The 22,319-nt window shown below is 48.6% G+C and overlaps 1 protein-coding gene and 1 pseudogene across 2 annotated transcripts in view; one reads left to right on the top strand and one right to left on the bottom strand.

The window, feature by feature from the left end:
* The window catches only part of IQSEC2 (IQ motif and Sec7 domain ArfGEF 2), a 76,349-nt gene extending 66,453 nt beyond the window's left edge, over window positions 1–9,896 (bottom strand). For both annotated transcript variants that reach the window (XM_088833531.1, XM_055438626.2), the window contains exon 1: window positions 8,950–9,896. In XM_088833531.1, coding sequence (XP_088689657.1) covers window positions 8,950–9,656 — 707 coding nt within the window. In that variant the 5' untranslated portion in view covers window positions 9,657–9,896. The remainder of the gene's footprint in view (window positions 1–8,949) is intronic.
* A 1,224-nt stretch (window positions 9,897–11,120) lies between these two features.
* On the top strand, window positions 11,121–11,935 carry LOC129534802 (small ribosomal subunit protein uS2 pseudogene; annotated as a pseudogene).
* The last annotated feature ends 10,384 nt before the right edge of the window (window positions 11,936–22,319 follow it).

The raw sequence follows: 22,319 nt of genomic DNA, 5'->3' as shown, positions 1-22,319 counted from the left end.
ACTTAGGTTTGCCTGTCTCCAAAGCTCATTCTTTATTTTTTTTTTCCACTTTTTTTTAATTGAAGGATAATTGTTTTACAGAATTTTGATGTTTTCTGTCAAACGAAAGCTCATTCTTTACGTTTCATACCGGGGGGGGGGGCCTCAAAACCAAGGCCCCCAGGCTAAAGATACCCTGCCCAAGGCAATGGGGACACAGTGGTGACACAGGCCAACCCTATTCCATGAAAACAGAAAAGGGGGGATTACAGGCCTTGCTGCCAAGCCAGAAACTGCCTCTGAGCTGCCTCAGTGACATTAAATGAGGACTTCCAAGTCAGAAAGAAGGTTGGGCCTGGTGCTTCTAGAAAAGGAAACCACAGACCCCAGCTATAAAGCTAACCAATCTGACTTCTGAGGGGCTGAACCGGAGCACAGGGTCTGTCTCTCACTGAAGCAAGAGATCCTTTATTCAGGTGATGCATCATCTTTATTGCTTCCTCTCCGAACAAATCACCCAGCCTCCTGGAGGCCCAGCTTTCTCATCTGCGGGACAAAGATAATGATCCCTACCACCTTCATGGGATTTCAAGGCAGAAAATAGCACATTTAAGGAATGATGCTTTAAACACTGGCATTAACACTAGAGTGGCATTTCAAATCAGAGCTCTTCTGCTCACACACATGGAGTGGCCTCCTATTAAATCCTTTCTCTCTCTGTCAGCCTCAGTCTTATCATCTGTAAAATGAACAGCCTGAGCTGAGTGATTCTGATATTATTAAAACCCTGCTGGTCACGAATGGCTTAAACTCTGCTATGTCACAGCATTTATCAATGTGCTGTCACTGTCTTTCTCCCCTAGTAGATTATCTCTACTCCTACCACCCAAGCTCAGGCCTTGTCACCTCTCATCTAGCCTGTCACAGCGGCCTCATTACTGAATGCCCTCTAGTCTACCTCTCAAAGTGCAGAGATCTAGCAGAGATCTCTCCAAAACACGGCTCTCAACAGCCACCCCATACTCTGGAATACACACCTATTCCCTCAGCTTAGAACTCCATGTTGGTTCCCAAGTCCTAACAGAATAAATCTCTTCATGCCGCTACTCATGTCCTCCTGATCTGGGCCAGCCAAGTCATCAGACTCTTCTCTGGATCTTCCCGGTTTGTGGTGTAAGTTGTCCTGACCTGGTAAATATCTTGACCTGGTAAATGTGCTCCCCTCCCCAGCTCCATACACCCTGCTGGCCCTCTGCCTTAACCACCCTTTGGCTCCCAATTCCCACCGACCGAGATGCCATCCTGCTTCACCCAGGTAACCCCTGCTCACCCTCCAAGCCTCAGAAAACCCATCAGGAATCCCTCCCCATCAGTCTGGGTAGACGTCCCTCCTTTGGGCACCCATGGCCTCCTGTGTTCCCCCCTGGCATAGCACACAGGACCCACATTACATTTGTCTTTTCCACCCGACTGTGAGCTCCCTGAAGCCAAGAAGAGTATACTATCCATGACGGAATTCCCTTACCTGCAACAGCACAAGCTGTGGCATATCCCTGGTGTACAATATTCACTGGACGGCCCTCTCTCTCTCAGAAATGTGGTGAGCTCCCTCATGGCCTCTCCCCATGCCTTTCCATGGCACAGAATTTCACAAAGTTATTATTATTAATAATAAAAATGCCTCTGGCTGAGTAAACACACACTCTGCTGAACATTTCTGTATCTGTCATCTCACTGAAGTCTCACAACAATCCCAAAATGGGTCATTTATGAATTGCCTAGCATAGCAGGTGTACAGTTGTGAGAGATGCCTCCCAGTTTTATAAAGAAATTTGAGGGAAGGAAGAAATTATGTACTTTTTTTAGCACAGATATAATGACAATATTTTTAAAGTGGTTCTATAGAGGAAAATATAGGTTTTCTTCAGGTTAATGCACTAAACTGCATCTGGAATCCATCAGGAAATCACAAGCCTCGTCCAGATATGCAGTCTTATTATCACTTAAAATATATAAATATACACACACACACACATACATATCACAGCTACAAATACATTTGACATTAGTGAAATGGTACATATCAGGTGATGATTGTGATAAATTTCCCTCTAAAATGTTAAAGGAATCATCCTGATCTGTCGTGTAGCCCTGGGTGGTCATCTTTGTTTTGAAAAGGATGTGATGAGACAATCTTTGCTGGGTCGTTTTGTTTGCAACACTTCACCTCTAGAGGGCAGGGCAGGCTCACATATTATTTTCCATCCTTATTCCTGTTTTCCATCCTGATGAGGACCTTGCTGAATGTGGTAGACAGTCAGGAAACTTTCTGATACATTTTTGTGGGGTAGGAGGCCAGGGGCAATGGGAATCTCACCCATCAGAAAATACAGTTTTGTCCCCGTTTACTACTTGAGAAAAAGAAGGCTCTGAAAGTTAAGTGACTTTCCTTAAGTCACGTGAAGTCCTCATTCCCATAACACCACATTTTCTAAATTCAAAGGTCCCAGGGAACTTCAGCTCCTAAGTGCTTAAGAACAGGCCTCCTGGGACTTCCCTGACGGTCCAGTGTCTAAGACTCTGTTTTCCCAATGCAGGGGGCACGGGTTCAACCACTGGTCAGGGAACTAACATCCTACATTCCACACTGCGTGGCAAAAAGAAAAAAAAAACACCTAAAAACAAACAATAAAACGGGCATCCTTGCATGAGTGCTTTTCAACATGGATGCCTGGAGAGAGACCCAATACTACAAGGAAGTGAGGGTAACTAGCAAATGATTTCGCCCTAAATGGCTTACTGCAAAAGAGGAATAAGTCAGTTACTCACCATTCTTCCCTGAGACCAGTGTTGATTCTTCTGCCAGGGAACATAGCAGAGAATGAGCTAGAAGGGCTGTCTTATTCTGACTCCAAGACACTGTGCCCAGCCCAGGGTCAGAGCAAAATAAAGATTTGATGGCTAAATAAGTAACTTCCCACTGGATGAGGCAGATGGTACACAGTCCTATGCAGGCCTCTTTGCTCCTTTCAGGACAGAAGGTCTCGCACTGAGGGAGAAGATCATGGTATGACATGACCATGGTGTGGGAAGGACAGGTAATTGTGAGCAGATTGGCTTAAATGTCTCTAAAGCCTCATCTGACTCCGCTACCCTGACATCCTATGAACTGGGAGATTGGTAAGTGGGAAGAACACAGAGGGCAGAGGCCAAACAGCTCCAGGGAGGAAAAAGCCACGCAGAAGCCAAGAGAACTCTGGAGTTGAGTCATCTCTCTACACAGGAGTCCTGAAAGGAAGAACACCTTAGCCGCCCCTGGCTGTTAGTGTCCCAGGACTTAACCTGACATTCATTTGTCTGCTCAGCATTTACTGAGCAACTACTATATGGTCCGCCATGCATTTCCAAGCTTCTGGCTCCTGCAGTTACACCCACAGCACCTAGCAGAGGGACTGACACAACATGCGTGTGATAAACATCTATGAAATCTCAATCTGAAGGGGCCCTCAAGCTAGTAGAGATGACACAAGATATAAACAAATAAATGTATAAAGAGGGATAAAGTGCTCATTCCAAGGGTCGGGGATAGATCAGTGAACAAACATGGGAGAGGTGACAGCAGTGGAGTGCAGCCTGAGCACTGAATGGAACAGCCCGGGAGAAGGAACAGCGTGAGCAAAGACCCAGAGGCTTGGACTTCCCTGGTGATCCAGTGGTTAAGACTCTGCACTTCCAATGCAGGGGAGTCTCAGGTTCTATCTCTGGTTGGAGAACTAAGCTCCTGCATGCCGTGGGTGTGGCCAAAATAATAATAAAGACTCAGAGGCTCTCAGGGGGCTGAGCGCACTGACAACGGGACACACAGGCCAGGCTGGCTGTAACTCAGTCTGTGTGAGGGGGTCTATAAAAAGATGAGAGGAAAAAGGTAATCTCCTAAAGGGTCCATGCATGGCAGGCAGAGCTGTCTGAAACCTTCTCCTACAGGCCAGTACAGCAGGAAACTGCTGGAGCCCCACAGAAAGCTTGGTCTGGCTGTACCTCATCAGGGGCCCAAGGGAACAAGAGCAGGAGGGCATCGATTAGGAGTCTGTGGTCAAAATCCAAGAGGCTACCAGGAGAGGGAGCTTGACTGAAGCAGTGGTCCCAGGAGCTCTGCGGGTAGAAGCCCAGAGCTACACCCAGAACGTGTTAAACCATCTTCACGCCCACCTGCAGGAGGCAATGGTAGACCAAAGGCTCAGTAGCCAGATAGTTCTGGGCCTCATGCAGTTGTGTAACCTTGGGCAGGTCACCGTACCTCTCTGATCTCCCATTTTCCTGTCTGAAAAATGAGGATAACATGAACACCCACCTGGCACAGACTCTGTGAATGAGATAAGCAGCAGCACGGAATGGTGGGTGAGAATGCTGTGGATGGGCTCTGGAGTCCAGCCACCTGGACTCCTAGCTCCTTCTTAGTTCTGCCGTTTATGCACTGAGTGACCTTGGGGAAGTTATCCAACCTTTCTGGGCCTCAATTTCCTCATCTGTGAAGTGGACTTAATAACAGTATCTGTCAATAATACATCAAGGGATTCGTGCGGTGATTGAATGAATTAATATATGGAACGCACTTGGAACGAACTTGGCACTTGGCACACAGTAAATGCAGGTTAAAACAATGTTGGCTACTGTTACATAAAACCACATAGGGTGGTGCCTGGCACACAGAATTCAGGCTCCCTCAGCACATGTGTGGCCCCTTCTCCAGGCCTCTTCTGTGCTCTCAGAAAATTCAGAGGCCATGGGAAGCAGAGGTGGGACAGATGAACGAGTAGCAGAGAGCAAGCCTGGATGGATTTGGTCTTCTTCCCCTTACCCATCCACCCAACGCCAGGTGATACCCACTCTCTTCAAAGCTCCCCCTGCCCCGGGTCCCGGCCTCCACTCCTCACTGCCTGTGCTACTCATTTTGTCCTAAGCACCGGCACTATGATGGGTCAGGTGTGGTCCCCTGTGTCTCTGGCCAGGGGAAGGGGTGGGGGGATCTCAAGAACAGAGAGTGTGGTGTCTGCTCAGCCTGGAGGCCCCTCCTGCTCTCTGCACACAGCCAAGAAATGTTTGTGGATGACAACAGCCCCATTCTTGCCCCAGATCTAGACAGAGAAGCAAGATTCCTCTAATTCTCATTCAATTCGACATTATCATTGCCTCCCACACAACTATAATGCTCCCAACACAGTGGCGGGGAGAGAAATGGTATTCCCTCCTGAGAAAAAGGAGAGGACCCCTACCCTGGGAAAAGCGCCCAAGACCCCAAAGGAGACAGACTTTCCTAGGGCCCCTCCCTGGGCTCCCTCCCTGCCCCAGCATCCACAGCCCCTGCGGGGAGCACACTGTCAGTCCACTGCATGCAAGAGATGCCACAGCAGTGCCTAGACCAGCACTGCCCTGGCTGACAAGAACAGCAGGCTAGGCCTGCTGACTGCTGTCCCCTAGTGCAAGCCAGCTTGCTGGGTGGGCAGGGTGGGGGGGCAGGAGATAGAGAGTTACCACCAAACAGGCTTCAGCCCACCACTGCCTACGGCAAAGCCAGAGCTCGGCCCAGGCAAAAAGAGTGGGAAATGCAGCTCTCTTCAGCGTGGAGGACTCAGCAGTGGCCCCCAGCACAGCTGTAAATCATTCCAGGCACCAGGATGGCAAGGGGGCCCAGGCCACGATCGACAACAAAAACAGAGATCTTCTCTAATCGTGATGGGTGAGGGGTGGGGGAAAGGGTGGCAATTCCAGGGGGAAGGACCTGAGAGTGGTGGATATCAGCAGCTGCTAAACAAACAAACAAACAAAAGCAAGCAAAGACTTCACATCCAAAGGCCCAGAGGCCAGAAGGAGGTCGGGCCTTATCATGCGCTATGCTGCACTAGGAAGGCCACACCCAGAGCACAGCAGAAGGCAGACTGGCATCTGGGAACCTGTCCAGAAGAGGCAGTGCGGGAGGCTGTGGGGATCCGGGGTGATGACATGGGTCGGGGTGGACATAACAGCTGCCATCAACTGCAGTAGAGGGCAAGTTCCCAGGCTTGGGAGTCTGTCTCATGGCTCTGTGACCTCTGGAGTGTTGCTTCACTTCTCTGAGCCCTCAGTTTCTTGGGCTGGAAAACGTGGGTTGTGAAGACAGACATACAGGGTAGCCAGGAGGACTGAATATGCCCCTGGGTGAGGGGCCCTTCCATGCTGGGCCCAGGCCCCCCTCCCTCCCCTCTTTCTCCACCAGAGGGAGCCGGGGGACCAGGAGCGCCCCGCTTGTACCAGCTCTACCTAGCATCCTCCAGTGCTGCAGCCTCTGCTGCTCAACTCCCACCCTGCCTGCCCCGGCTTCCAGCAGCAGCCTCTCACCCACTCCTTACAAACCCAGAGCAGGCCTGGCAGGGGAGGAGCTTGCAGCAGCTGTGGCGACCACAATGGCTACTGCATCAACAGGCCCTCCTGCCACCTGGCTGAGAGAGGGAGGGAGAATGGAAAGGAGGGAGTCAAGGCCTTCTGCCCTCCCCCATCAACTCCCCCTCTCACCACTCATTCCAGAGTCATCTCCCCCTGCTCGAATCCTCCAGAGGCCTCAGGCTCTCTTGGCCTCTTCCAGTTTGTGACCTGGTCAGGTCCTGAGGCTCCAGAAAGCTCCAGTGGAAAAATAACAGGCCTTGGAGACAGGTGGACTCGGGTTATAGCCCTAGCTCTATTAAGAACTGGCAGTGTAACCTTGAGCAAGGTCCCTTCGTTTTCTGGAGCCTCAGTTTCCCCATCTCTAAAATGGAGTTGCTGGTGCTCACTGCACAGAGTCTGTTGCGAGGGCCGAAAGAGGTAATAACGGATGTGCAAATATTTATGGTTAGGAGAAATTTGAAGTACCAATCTAAAATCCCCTTATTAATCCATTAGGAAATGTGAAGCAACAAACACAAATGTGTTTCACAAAATGTGAAATCCGACGAACAGCCTGGAGGCTGCACAGAGGAAGGACCGAGAGGCAAGCCTGCCCAGATGGCAGAAACCGAGAGCTCAAGAGCAAACAGGCTTCCAAACCCACATCTGCAGGGTGGAGTATAGGAGGGGAACTGAATCCTAGAATTTTGGAAAGCCTTGGCCATTTCATAGGGCTTTCCACCAGTTCAGGAATTATGTTTTCTCTAGCCCTTCCCGATCCCCTTGAGGCAGTCCACTGCATCACCAGACCAGGTTGGAAAGTTCTTCCTGATTTATCCCCAATTTTCCCATTGCTCCCGGTTCTGCTACCTGGAGCACACATAACGAGGCTTCTTCCTCTGTCACAGGCTTGACCACTCTGGAAGTCTTCCGCAGCCAGGCTCGAGGACCACAGTGCCCATCTAGTCCCCCTTTGCCTTCACCCTACCATGGTCCTCTCCTGAAAGGGTCTTGCTTGGTTGACCTGGCCCCTCCCTCCAGTGTGGGGCCCCAAGCTGCACAGTCAGTTCTCCTGGAAAGGGCTCCAAGCAGCCCCCCCACCCCCTCCCCCAGGCAGAAGAGCCCATCTCCCTCTGGGGCAGCCCACACCAAACCTCAGCTGAGGGTGCACTGCAGTGAAGCCCAGCCGAGTCCTTGAGCTGCAGCTGCTGCTCCTGGGGCCCAGCCATCTCAACCCAGCACCCCAGCCTGCTGCCTCACCACGGGGGAGTTGCAGAGAGCTGTCTCCCGGCAGATTTCCTGAGGCAGAAGGCTTCCCCACCCCCAGCCCAGCCTCCAAGAGACACTCCGCTGGTTGTGGCACATGGTAGGACCAGCTGAGCCGTGAGAGGAGGAGGAAAGCTGTCCATTTGCTAGAGGACTTCAGACTTGGTCTGTAGTGGTGGCTGGTTTAGTCACAGAACTATCAAATCTAAGCTGGAGGGGCCATTCAAGAGCATTCAAGGCAGATCCTGCCTTTTATAAAGATATGGGGGAACTGATGCCCTAAGAGAGGAAGGGACTCAGTCAAGGTCACAAAGCCAATCTGCAACAGAGCTGGAAGGGGAACCTGGGTTTCCTAACTCCCAGTTCAGTATTCTTTCCAGACCAGCAGAAGAGAAATCAGGGAGCATTTAAGGCAGCCCTGTGAGCCTGCACACCCTTGGTCCCCTCAGCCTGACATTTATCCCAACCAGCTCACCACGGTATCTGCATGGAGAAGTGGACCCAGCCCATGCCCCACCAACCCAAGAGATGTTGCCAAGGTGTCCCAAATAAGCAGACACACAGACCCCAGCACAGACACTGGCACTGATCCAACAAGAGGGAAGATCTGTAGACTTCCCTTGCTGGTATGCTCTTTAATTGGGCGGTGTTTTTCTTGAGGGTGGAGAGGGGGTGGTCTTTGAGGAACTAGCCAAGGGCCGGGCCTCCATCTTTGCTCCCCCGGCCAGGATGTGCTGCAGTTCCCCCTCAGAGGGACGCCTCAGCCTCCAGCTGCCATTCTGGTCCCCACCTGCCTCTCTGGGAAAGGATGGAGCTGAGGCTGCCAGAGGAGAAAAGATCAGGCCTGCGCTCAGGACCTGCAGAGGAGACCCGAATGGTGGGGGGAGTAGCGGCCGGGGGTGCGGGGGGAGGGCTTTCGTTCCCCTGCGGCTCTGAGCTGCCATCGTGACAGACAATAAATATCCCAACCGGCACATCCAAATAGAATAACGAAAGCAATGAAAAGCCATCCTCTGGCAAGGATACAGGGAGGGGGGTGAAGAAGTGGATGGGGTGACGACTGCTCCAAGCTCTCACTGGCCACGGTTTTGAGGAAGAAGAGATGCCTGCACTCATCGGGTCAACCCACTCTGCGGAAGCTAGAGAAGGGGTATCGGCTGCCTGAGGGGGCGCCCGGCTCCTCCCGACAGGTTGGGACAGGAGGAGGACACGGAATCAGGCACTGGCTTCTTACTTTACTAGCTGTTCAAGTTGAAGAGGGCACTAGCGGGGAAGAACCGGGGAAGACAAGCACGCGTTCCTTACTTTCTCTGGAGGGTCGTGGCTGGGCTGGTGCTGGTACTGGTGCTGTGGCCGCCGCCGGCCCCGGGGCTGGAGCTCCTGGACGCGCCGCGGCTCAGCTGGCCCCGCTCCCGCGGCGGCCGGGGCCCCACGCCCACCGCCGCCGAGTAGCCGGCTTCCTTCTCGCGGCCCGGGTGCGCCGGCCCAGCCTCCCTCCCGCCGCGCTCGCGACCCAGGGCTGGGTTCTCGTGGTGCAGGTGGCACGGGGCCACGTCGCGCTCACGGGCAGAGTAGGCAGCAGTGTCCTGGAGTGGGTAGGAGGCGTCCCGCTCCTTGTCCCGATACACAGCCTCCCGGTTCTGGTAGGCGCCGTCCCGGTTCGGGTAGCCCACGTCCCGGGCCGCCTGGTGGAACTGGCTCTCCCGCAGCTCGCGGTGGTGGAACTGGGTCTCGCGCAGGTTCTGGTACTGGCTCTCGCGGCTCGGGCTGTCCCGCGCGCCGTGGGGGTCCCGGTGCAGCTCCCCGCGGTGCAGCTGGCTCTCCTCCCTCAGATCGCGGTTCTCCTGGGTGAGCTGGTCCAGCTGCCCCTCCAGCTCCTCGATGCGCCGACGCTGGGTCTCCAGCAGCTGCTGCTGGCTCTCGATAATGTTGTTCAGCTCCAGCAGGTACTCCACAGCCCGGTTGGGGCTCTCGGATCCCGGGCCGCCCGGGGGACCCGACCCCGCCTCCATCCTGGCAGCCCAGGGGCAGGGGAAGGGGCAGGAAAGCCCGATCCCAGCTCGCTCACGGCGCCACCCTCCCCCGGGCCCAGCCGGGGGAGGGGGCCGGCGGGACGCGAGGGCGCGCACCGGGCTCGAGGGCCCGGGGGCCCGGGGGGGCCCGGGAGACAGCGCTGGGGCCGGCGGCACGGGGAGCAGGAGCTGAGGCTGCCGCCGCCGCCGCCGCCGCCGTCGCTGCCGCCACGGCTTCAGAGGACGCGGCCCGCGGCGCTCCGCCCGCTGCGGAGTCACTGCGCAGCGCGGCCGCGCGGGACCGCCCCGGCCGCCGGCCCGCCCCTCGCCCCTGCCCCCACCCCGCGCGCCCGGCCCGCCCCCGCGCGGCCCACCTGCAGCAGCCGCAGGCGCCCGAAGCCGGACCCGCCCCAAGGGCCCCAAGGGCTAGCCGGAGATCTCTCCATTTCACCGGTCCCAGGGTCCTCGCTTAATGCAGCCTAAAGAAGCCCTCCATCCCAGTCCGTTCCAACGTCCTCGGGTCCACCAGGCCCAAGATCCTCATCTAAGACCTTCCAGGAACCTCCATCCCAGGCAGCCCCCAGGTCCAGGAATCCCTCAGACTCCCCATCCCCTGGGTCTGCCAATCCCAAGTGTCAGTGTTCCTATCCCATCCAACCCCTGGACCTCCTACCTCTGGAGCCCTCTCTCTAGCCCATATCATGGGCAGTCCCCAGGATCTCCCACCTCAACAAGCCCTGGGACTCCCTATCACAACCAGTCTTAGGCTCAAAGCTCCATTCATTCATTCAGCCCTCATTTTCTGCTCTCCTTTGGAAATGCTCATCTCCATTTACTCCATCACCTCCGTCCAATGAAACTGTACCCATCCTGCAAGACAAACACCACCTTATTGAAGCCAGCCCTGATCTCCCCAGCCAGAAGCGCTCACTTCCTCCACACTTCTTTTGTGGCACTTGTGGAACTCTGCTTTACAGCCCATTTGTTTTTGTTCTTGTTGCATGTCCTCTGCCAGACCAAGCTCCTTAAAGCCAGAAACATATCTTCATTCATCTTAGTTGAGCAGGATGGGATAGAAGAGAAAGTTTGAGTTTTACAGTCATACAGAACTGGATTTAAATTTCATCTCTCTGAACTTCCTTTTCCCTCTCAGTAACACCTACCTCACAGCGGGTGGTCTTGGGAAAAGCATGCAAAATCATTTGGCACAGAAAAGACAACACAGAGAATGAAAGAAAATATTTGCAAACGATATATCTGAATAAGTAAAGAACTCTTACAGTTCAACAGCAAAAAGACAACCCATTTTTTTAAATGGTCAAATGACTTGAATAGATACTTCTCCAAAGATATACAAATGACCACTAAGCACATGAAAAGATACTCAACATTATTAGCCATCAGGGGAATGCAGATAAAAACCACAGTGAGTGTTCCTTCCTAATGTAAAAGGAAACTTTCACAATGTCCAGAGCCCTTGATACCTTACAGATGAAGGAGGAGGATATCCTTAAATTCCTTGCAGCAGGAACCCACTTAGGTGGCACCAACCTTGACTTCTAAATGGAACTGTACATCTACAGAATGCAGTGATAACATCTACGTCATAAATCTGAAGAGAACCTGAGAGAAGTTCCTGCTGGTGACTCATGCCATTGAAAACCCAGCTGATGTCAGTGTCACATCCTCCAGGAATACTGGCCACCAAGCTGGACTGAAGTTTGCTGCTGCCACTGGAGCCACTGCTATGGCTGGCTCCTTCACTCCTGGAATCTTTTGTTAATGAGATCCAGGCAGCCTTCCATGACCCATAACTTCCAGTGGTCACTGATCCCATAGCTGACCACCAGCCTCTCATAGAGGCATCTTATGTTAACCTGCCTGCCATTGCTCCGCGTGACACAGATTCTCCTCTGCTCCAGGTGGACATTGCCACCCCAGGCAACAACAAGGGAACCCACTCCATGGGTCTGATGTGAATACTGTCCTGGGAAGTACAGTGCATGCATGACACCATCTTCCATGAGCACTCATGGGACATCATGCCTGATCTCTGTTTCTACAGAGACCCTGTAGAAATCGAAAAGAATAAATAGCTCACTGATGGAAAGGCTGTTACCAAGAAGAAATTTCAGACTGAATGGACCGCTCTAGTTCCTGAGTTTACTACTACTCAACCTGAGGTCACAGGCTGGTCTGAAAGCATGTTGGTGCTCTCTGCGCCTATTGAGCAATTCTCTGCCAAAGATCGGAGCACTCAACCCACCACTGAAGACTGATTCCAATTCTCAGGCCAGTGAATTGGTAAGAACAACCATTGGGTAGTATTAAGCTGTTCTCCACAGGCTCTTGAACAGAAAACGGAAATAAAGCTGTTGAAAAATAAACATCAGTTTCTTAAAACACACATATACATATACCACTTCACATCCACTATGATAACTAAAATAAACAGGACAGACAGGGACTAGTGTTGGTTGAGCATGTAGAACGATTGGAACTCTCAGTCATTACTGCTGGAAATGTAAAATGGTGTGGTTGCTTTGGAAAACCATTTGGAAGTTTCTCAAATTGTTAAATATAGGATTACCGTATGACCCAGGAATCCACTCCTAGGAATAAACCCAAGGGAAATGAAATCATGTTTATATGAAAACTTATACATAAATGTTCATAACAGCATTATTCATAATAGCCCCAAAGTGAAAACAATTACATGTTCATCTGTTGATGAATGGGTAAACAAAATGTGGTATATCCACATGGAGGAATATTATTCAGCCATAAAAATGATTGGAGTTCCAAAATATATAAACAGCTTATCCAGCTCTGTCTCTATATATAAAAAGAACAACCTGATTTTTAAGATGGGCAGAAGACCTGAATAGACTTTTTCCCAAAGATGTACAGATGGCCAACAGGCCCATGAAAAGATGCTCAATATTACTAATCATCAGAGAAATGCAAATCAAAACCACAGTGAGATATCACCTCACATCTGCCAGAATGTCTATCAACAAAAGACCACAAATAATAAATGTTGATGAGGATGTGAAGAAAAGGGAACCCTAGTACACTGTTGGTAGGAATGTAAATTGGTTCAGTCATTGTGGAAAGCAGTATGGAGTTTCCTCACAAAAAACTAAAAATAGAACTGCCATATGAGCCAGCAATTCTACTCCTAGGTAGATATCCAAAGAAAATGAAAACATTACTTCAAAAAGATATATGCATGCCAATATTAACAGAGGAATGGGTAAAGAAGATTTGGTATATGTACAAGATGGCATACTGTGCATCCATAAAAAAAACGAAATTTTGCCATTTGAAACAATATGGATGAACTTAGAGGGTATTATGCTAAGTGAAATAAGTCAGACAGTGAAAGACAAATACTGTACGATATCATTTATATGTGGAATGTAAAAAATAAAACAGACTAATGAGTATGACCAAACAGAAACAGACTTACAGAAAACAAATTAGTGGTTACCAGTGGGGAGAGGGAAGGGGAGAGAGGCAAAAGAGGGGTAGGGGGAACTACTGTCTATAAAATAAGTAAACAAATAGTTAAAATGGATAACCAACAAGGACCTACTCTATAGCACAGGGAATAATTCTGAATGTTATGTGGCAGTCTAAATGGGAGGGGAATTTGGGGGTTCTCCCCACAAATTCTCACCCATGGCTGAGTCGCTTTGCCAACCACCAAAACTATCATAACATTGTTGATTGGCTATACACCAATACAAAATAAAAAGTTTTTTTAAAATAAATAAGCTATAACAATATATTGTACAGCACGAGGAATATAGCCAATTTTTACAATAAATATAAATTGAGTATAACCTTTAAAAATTGTGAATTACTGTATTGTACACCTGAAACTTATATAATATTATAAATCAACTATACCTCAATTTTTAAAGAAGGGATGAAGTACTAATACATGCTAAAACATGGATGAACCTTGAAAACACTATGCTAAATTATGCTAAAAGAGACACAAAAGTCCACATATTGCATGATTCCATTGAGATAAAATTCCAGAATAGGCAAATCCATAGAGACAGAAAGTAGAGTAATGGTTGTTAGGGACAAGGGCATGGGTTGGGAGAAGAGGAGTGACTGCTATGGGATTTTGGGAAGGGAGAATGAAAATTTTCTAAAATTAGATGGTGGTAATGGTTGCACAACCCTGTTAATTCAAAACCACTGAACTGTACATTTTAGAGCTTGTTTGGAGGTTCTAGCAGGGGAGTACAGCTACTCGTATACCCTTGACCGAAGACCGGTCCTCCTCTATCGGGGATGGTCGTCCTCTTCGACCGAGGGCGCAGCTTCGGGAGGGACACACATGGAGCGGTGAGGGAGGAAGGGGACACCCGCCAAGCCAGCCAGATCAGCCGAATCAACCCTGGCGATCAATGGGGTGACAGATGTCGCAACAGATCGCCCTCACATCCATGAACTGTACATTTTAAAAGGGGAGAATCTTATGGTATGTGAACTGTATCTTGATAAAACTGCTTTTTAAAAACACTTTGCAGAGTCTAGCATATAACAGCAGCTACAGTTAAAAAAAAAACCCAACACATCTATGGTGCTTACCATGTGGCAGGCCCTGTGCTAAGTACCCTACATGCACGAACTCAATCTGAATGACAGTCCTGTGAAGTGGATGATGTTATTACCTCCATGTCATGGATGGGGAAAGCGAAACCCAGAGGTTGAATGACTCACCCAGGGTCACACAGAAGCATAGCCAGGAAGCTCAGGTGTTTCTTTTTCACATCTTTGTATCTTTCCTTAATACCTTGTACAAAATAGGTGCTCCATAAGAGTTAAATTAATATAGCTATCAAATACTTCTATTTCCAGCAAATATTTACAGAGTATTTATTATATTCCAGGCAAACCTGTGTTCCCTTTCCTGTCCCTGCTTCTCTCATTCAGATTGTGAGGCAGCAGGCAGATGGGTACAAAGTTTCAGTCACAAAATATTTATTGTCTACTATGTGTCAAGCAGTACTCTAGACACTGAGGATATAGCAATGAACCAAATAGACAACAGTTCCTGACCTCGTGAGCTGACATTGTACTGGGGCAGAGAGACAATAAAGAACTAGAATACACAGAACACGCCAGATGGTGTACTGAGTTGAATAGTATCCCCCCAAACTTGATGTCCACCCTGTGAATGTGATCTTTTTTGGAAATTCAGATCTTTGCAGAGGTACTTGAGGTAAAGTCATATTCTATTGGCATGGGTCTTCATCTAATGGATTAGGAAGATCCCCTGAGGGAAAGGTCACCCACTCCAGTATTCTGGCCTGGAGAATTCCATGGAATACAGCCCATGGGGTTGCAAAGAGCTAGACACGACTGAGTGACTTTCACTTTCACTCCATCTAATGACCAGTGTCCTTAAAAGAAGAGGGAAATTTGGATGTTGATACACACACACAGAATACCATGTGAAGATGAAGGCAGAGCTTGGAGTCTCCATACTAGGGAACACAAAGGATTGCTGGCAACCACCAGAAGCTAGAAGAGGCATGGAAGGATTCTTTCCTTCAGCCTTCGTAGACAGCATGTCCCTGCTCTCTATGACGAAGTCCCATTTCAGACTTCTAGCCCCCAGAACTGAAAGAGAATAAATGTTGGCTGCTTCAAGCCACCCAGTTTGTGGTACTTTGTTATGGCAGCCCTAGGAAATGACCCCAGATGGTGCTCTGGAGAAAGGCAAAGCAAGGAAGGATGATGAAGAGCTCTGGGTGAATTAAACATAGCCTGAGCCCTAAGGGAGCTCCCAGTCTAGTCAGAGAACTACAATCAATCCTATGTCCCAAAAAGGAGTAACAAAATGGAATGTGCAAATCACAAGAGTGGAGTCACCAGGACTAGGATGTTGGGAGGTCTTTATGTATTTGAGCTGGGCTGAGAATTTCAACAGGTGGAAATGATAAAGCTGAGAAACCCCTGTTGGAGTCCCGTGCCGTGGAAGGAAAGGAACAGAGTCAGGAAAATTGTGTTTAGAGAACCATGCATAATTTGATTGAAGAGAGAAATAGAAGCACAAGTATGTGTGCATGCACATGTGTTGTAAGAGACAGGAGGAGATCAGAAGGCATGGCTTGATTCCGCTTGGAGAAGATTCCAAAGCCAAACAAGAGCCTTTGGACCTTCTGTTATAGGCAATGAAAAGTCATGGAAAGTTTTTTGAGCAGGAGAGTAACAGGCTACGAGGGAAGGGGTTCCACGTGGATGTTATGTGTACCGAATATTACACACTACAAAGGGTTTTTTTAAAACTAATTTATTTGTTTTTGCCTGAGTCTTTTTACTGCACACAGGCTTCTCTAGTTGCAGTGTGCAGGCTTCTCGTTGTGGTGGCTTCTCTCATGGAGCACAGGCTTTAGTGTGTATGGGCCTCAGAAGTTGTAGTTCAAGGGCTCCAGAGCACAGACTCAGTAGCTGTGGCACACGGGCTTAGTTGCTCTGTGGCATATGGGATCTTCTGGGACCAGGGATTTAACCCGTGTTTCCTGCATTGCAAGGCAGATTCTTAACCACTGGACAACCAGGGAAGCCCAAAAGGGTTTTTTTTTTTTTTTTAAATTGGCTCATTGCTGTCATTCAGCAGAGACTGTGGCACTACCTTCTTTTCCTGCCTGCTGCCTCCGGAGTCATTTCCCAGAAGCCTCGATCCCTGGTGTGATTGCTCCAGTTCTCCTTACCCCAGCACCAGCTTTGCCAAGGAATGCAGAGCTAAAGTAGGAAAGAACCCTGAAAACCACATCTCACCACTGCCAGTACCCAGTCAACAAGAACTCATCATGATGATGAGAGCCATGAAATATTTTCCTCAGATTCGAAGGTGGCATCTGTTCAAATTGGTTTTTCCTATTGGGTTCTCATAGCTCTACCACGAGCAGATATTCTACACTGTTAGCTGCCAGACACGAGATGGGAAAATAAAAAAAAAAAAATTTTTTTAATCATCAGTCTTTTCCCTCAGTTTTATAGTCCAGAATGTTCAAGCTGAAGCTTAGAGATTAACTCATTTTTTGATGAGAACACTGAGGACCAGAGAGAAATGATTTGCATATAATTGCTGTGTGCTCACTAGGTTATAACTCCTTACTTGGGCTGTTTCCTGAAGTCTGCTATTCCAAAAGAGTCTTGAGATTGAAGACTGTAAAGAGCAGGACAGTGGGAAAGTGATGATCTGTGAGGCACAGAGAAGAAAGAAAAAGGAACAGAAAAGGAAGACTCATCCCTGTGGAGATCCCTAAAGACATAGCAGTGCTTAAAACTGAGACAGCATTTTGCTAATTAATTAATTATCCTTCCAGCCCCTTCCCCCATGGGAAGGGGCCAAGATGTATGTGAAGTACCTGTCAGTCTTGAGCAGTCTCACAGAAAGCAATCCTAATAGACTAGTCTGGGTTTTGTTTTAGGAAAAATTTTCTCTCTGAAGATGATTTGTAAGCATGATTCTGTCAGAACATAAAACCACATAACCCAATGTGTTTCCAATTTTGTCCTAGCTTCCATAAAACTTCGAGCCAAATTCAGAGTCCAATTATAATCCAGTTCATTTTAGGTACCTGGCAACATCTATTCAGGCTTCCTTTACATGGTCTCTGGTCTGTTTTCTTCCCCATTTTTATCCCTAATTGTCTTTCATGTTGTAACTGATGAGTCGCCTAATATCCTCTTTAAAGTAGGTGGAATATAAATCTTACATAAACTAATCTGTGTTTACAGATGCTAAGGAGATTTGAACCAATGAAGAGTATTTGAAGGAACAGATGATATTAGGCCTGGAGGAGAGCAGGCTTATGAAGATGTGATTCCTGGCTTTGAATACCCAATAGGCTGTCAGGGGGCAATGTAGTGGAATTATTCTGCTTAGCCCCAAAGGACACAGCCAGAAGGAATGGGTGAAAATTACAGGGAGACAGATTCCCAGAGGGAAGTGGCATCTCATAGGCGAAGCCTAGCGGAAAGAGTGAGTTAACCATCAATGGAAGTCTTCAAGTAGTGTCCAGATGGCCTCACTTGAAGGGTCTACTGCATAGGAAATGTAAACACTGGATGGAAGTGTTGGATACGATGATGTTAAAGGTTCTTTGTAGCCCTAATATATGCAAACACAGTTCTAGATGTAGACAAGAAGACTGGGGAGGGGCAGGTGGGGAGAGGAGACAGGAAAGAAAGAAATAAAGGTTCATGGAATTCTGAAATATTTTCCCCAAAAGCAGTGAACCCTAACTGCTCCTGAGACCCTTGTAAAAGGGAAAACGGTCCAAAACTAGAGCTCAAGTCTGCACTTCCCTAGTCCTATTCTTTGTGAAGCCTAGAACGCAGGAGAAATGGAAGCAACCACTCCACTGTTCCCACTGCCATCTAACCGGCCGGTATTCAAGGAAGAGCAGGTCAAGACTCTTAAAGCTAGAATGGGCCTGAGGGATTTTGTAACCCCAAACCTTTCATTTTAGAACCAAAGAGAATGAGGCCTGGAGATTGGAAGGAGCCTGTGTATCTGTCAGCCACTTCACCCGACTCTATGCTGCTGAAGGGCAGAGACTATTGTGTTTTGTTTACCTTTCCCCAAGCCCAGTCTGACCCCAGGTCCTTGCACATGATGTGTGCACGGTAAGCAGTTGGAAAATCGAATTGCCCAGGAGGGCTGGAATCAGAAGTTAGGTCTTTTGACCTCCAGCCTATAATAATTTCCACGACCAAATTACATTCATTTCAATTCCCTGGACATTTTATTTGGCATCTCTGTATGCCAGGCTTGGAGCTATAGCAAAAATGAACAAGAAGCAGGCTGTACCCTCAAGAAGCAAACAGCTCCTCCTGGGAGCTGGGCTCTTCCCCTCTCAGGCCCTGCACACCTGCTGTTCCTTTGCCATAGAAAGCTGTTTTCTGTTGCCTTTGCCTGCTTACTGCCTATTCATTCTTCAGATCTCCGTTCAAATGTCAGTTCATCAGCAGCTCCTTGTCTCACTCCCAGATGAGGCAGAATCCTCTGGTACATGCTTTCGGTGAGTCCTTCTCCTTCCTTGAACTTAGCAAGTGTGTAATTACATATTGATTTGTGTGATTCTTTGTTTGTTTCCATCCCACCTCCCTCTCTAGACTGTTAGCTCTACAAGGGCAGATATTCCGTCTGCTTTGCGCCCCCCACCACCACTGTACCACAAGTCTGGCAAAAAGCCTGGGACGTGGTAGGTAAACAATAAGCAATCTATGTTTGTTGAATGCATGAATCAACCGTCTAATGGGATATATAGATAAATTATAACTACAATTCGATGTGATGACAGCAATAAGGTAATACGGAAATCAATTCTTTGGGAAAGAGAAAGCCAGCTCCTGTACCAATGCAGCTGCCTTGTAGAATGTATCTCTCTCTCAGTAGCTTCAGTCATGTCTGATTCTTTGTGACCCCATGGACTGTAGCCCACCAGGCTCCTCTGTCCATGGGAATTCTCCAGACAAGAATACTGGAGTGGGTTGCCATGCCCTCCTCTAGGGGATCTTCCTGACCCAGGGGTGGGATCAAACCCAGGTCTCTTTACCTCCCCTGCATTGGTTGGCAGGTTCTTTACCACTAGCGCCACCTGGGAGGCCCTTGTAGAATGTATATACTGCCAGAAAGTCAAAGCATGAGAGCAGGAAATCCTTGTGAAAGTGCCTGTTGCATTCAGACAAACCAAAGCTATGTGTCAGCATCCCTGTATGTTCCCAGTCCCCTGAGAAAAGGGCGGTTCTGCCACAGTGGGGCAGAATAGGCAGGTGAGTGCCGATCAGGGTTTGGGCACAGTTGGCAAAATCAGACCGCGTAGGGCTGGCAAGGCCAAAAGGAAGCTCCTGGAATTCAAGGTCCACAGATCTTTCTGTTCCTCAGGGTTCTCTACAGGAGAAAGACTGAGAGAACTGGTCGGTCCTGGAATGACGGGACACTTCCTTACGTTTTGGGCCGGAAGGAAATGGCAACCCACTCCAGTACTCTTGCCTAGAAAATTCCACGGATGGAGGAGCCTGGTGGGCTACAGTCCATGGGGTTGCAAAGAGTCGGACACGACTGAGCTACTTCACTTCACTTCACTTTGAGGCATAAGAGAGTGTTGCCCTCTAGTGGTAATAATAATGATAATGATAGTGATAATAACAAGTAGGGGATGTGTGCCTTGCTAGGGTGACCAGCTATTCCAGTTTGCTCAAGATTGTTTGAGCGCTGAAATTCTGCTTCCCAGGGAGCCTCTCAGTCCCCGGAAAAATGGTACAGTTGGTCAGCTAATCCCTTGATAGTGTTGAACACACTCTGGATACGCATGATCTCATTAGATGGCTCATAACCCTCAGGGCCAGGAATCAGGATTCAGCTCCACAAATCTGCAGAGCTTTTAGAGATTCAGCCTGCTTTCCCAATGAGAAAAGATGACCCAAGAGAAGGGAAGTAACTTCCTTTTTCAACATCACATTACAAAATGGCAGAACGAGGATCAACATCTAGGTGTCCAGACCCACAACTCCGTGCTGTGTGCCTCTGCCCGGCACACCCTTACCTACTTTGTCAGTTTGTCTCTGCTCTACATCCTCCAGGAAGACTTCTGTAAATTACTCACCCCTTAATTCTTTCAGAAAGCTTCCCCCTCTGAAAGCCTGAAATACTCATTTGGCACTATAAGTACTGTTTTTTTTTCTTTAATCCTTTACATGTATAGCTAGAAAAAAAAGGAAAGCTCCTCAGCCCCTCACCTCCAACCCCAGGCCATGCTGGAGTGGAAAGCAACCTCTGGGTGGAATAGTCTCAGGGTGCCCATAGTTTGTTCAGGGACCCGAGGAAAGGGCATTTGGCATTGCAGAACAAGGAAAGAATCAGAGAAAGCCTTTTGCAATCACCAGGTGGGATGGATTTGAGAGCAAAGAGTTGAACAGAGGTGAGACTACATCCCTCTGCAGCCTTGGGGGAAAGGAAAGAGAGTGAAGCCTTCCTTGCCCCAGTGATACCATCAGGGAATGAGTTCTAGTTTTCTTGCTACCAGAATTGCGGTGTCTTTCTCGGCTTCCCTGGTTCCTGACAAGGACCCCCCAAATCAGCTCTTGCCTCTCCCCTCCACTGAGACAAATTTGCAAACTCCCACATCTCTGTGGAAACGGCAGAGAGCAGGAGAGAAGAAAAAAGGAGAAAAATCCACCCACATGCCAACAAACTGGAAAAAAAAATAACCCAGGCCTTGTCTCACTCAGCTGTTGGCTTGCTGCTCCCTCCTACTGTGGCGGCTGCTCCTGCCTCCTGGACAGGGGCCTAGCTCTGTGCAGTCTCCCTTCCCACCCTGCGTTGGCTTTTGTCAATCCCCCTCCCTCCATCTCGGTTATGGGGAGGGAAGGTCCTGGAGCCCAGGGTAGGAGAGCTGGAAGGAAGGACTGACAGAGCCACCAAATGCTTGGAGACAGCTACAAACTCAGTTCCCATCACTGTCCCCCCAAACCATGCAGGAGACCCTCTTCTCACCCCAGGGACAAAGTCAAGGAGTTCTCCCCCACCAGGCAACCTCTCCCTCAGATACCCCTGCCCCTTGAAACCTCTGCTGCCTCTCTCTACCATTTCATGTCTAAACTCTGTTTTCGGTCTAACTCCCTCTACTCCAATCTTTTCATGCCCTATCCTTTCTTTACCTTCTGCCCCAGTTCTGGAAACCACATATTTAAAAAAAAAACAAAAAAGAATGTGTTGCTAGGAAAGGAGGGCTATGGCCATCACTATTAGGAACTACCGAGGAAAACAGAGATGTTTAGCCTGCAGGAGAGATTATTTGGGCTCAAAGAATTATGGGAAGATGGAACCACAAGGAGCTTTTTGGATTACCTTGTCCAACCCTTCATTTTCTAGTTAAGGTGACTGAGGCCCAGAAATGAAAGAAGACCTGGACTGTCATGGAGAAGGGACAGCTTTGGTCTGTAGGCCTCCAGAAAACTGAAGGAGAACCAGTGGGTGAAAGATATTAGAAAATAGATTTAAATGACAGTTTTGTTTCTTATTTCCAAATCCCTATTCCTGTTATTTTACTTCCTTCCCTTATGGTGCAGGATCTCCAATTCAATGCTGAACAAAAGGTGTGATAATGGGCATCCCTATCTTGTTACTTATCTTAAAGGGAAATTTTTCAGTGTTCAACCATTATATACATTCCCTGTGGGATTTTGGAAGATGCTTTTCATTGGTTTAAGGAAGTTCCTTCTTATTCCTAACATCCTTAGAACATTTTTTGTCACTAACAGGTGTTAAGTTTTATCAAAGTCTCAGCATCTTTCATAATGATTATAAATTATTTTTTCTCTTCTAATCTGTTTATATGGTCAAGAATGCAGTGCTACGCTCAAGTGAAAGATGAAATTTCTAACACAAAAAGCCATCCAAAGAGGCATTGGCTGCCTTATGGATCAAAGCAGTCAGCTTCAAGTGACCGGGAATGTTCAAACAGAAGTGCAGCCATTCAATAAATATTTAGGTGCCAACTCTGCTCTGCTGCTGCTGAGTCACTTCAGTCGTGTCCGACTCTGTGTGACCCCATAGACGGAAGCCCACCAGGCTCCCCCGTCCCTGGGATTCTCCAGGCAAGAACACTGGAGTGGGTTGCC

Source organism: Moschus berezovskii, chromosome X, assembly GCF_049115385.1.
Source record: "Moschus berezovskii isolate FMDL1 chromosome X, NW_MosBer_1.0, whole genome shotgun sequence".
Lineage (NCBI taxonomy): Eukaryota > Metazoa > Chordata > Mammalia > Artiodactyla > Moschidae > Moschus > Moschus berezovskii.
The sequence above is the reverse complement of the archived record's forward strand: the minus strand, read 5'-3'. Positions and strand labels throughout refer to the sequence as shown.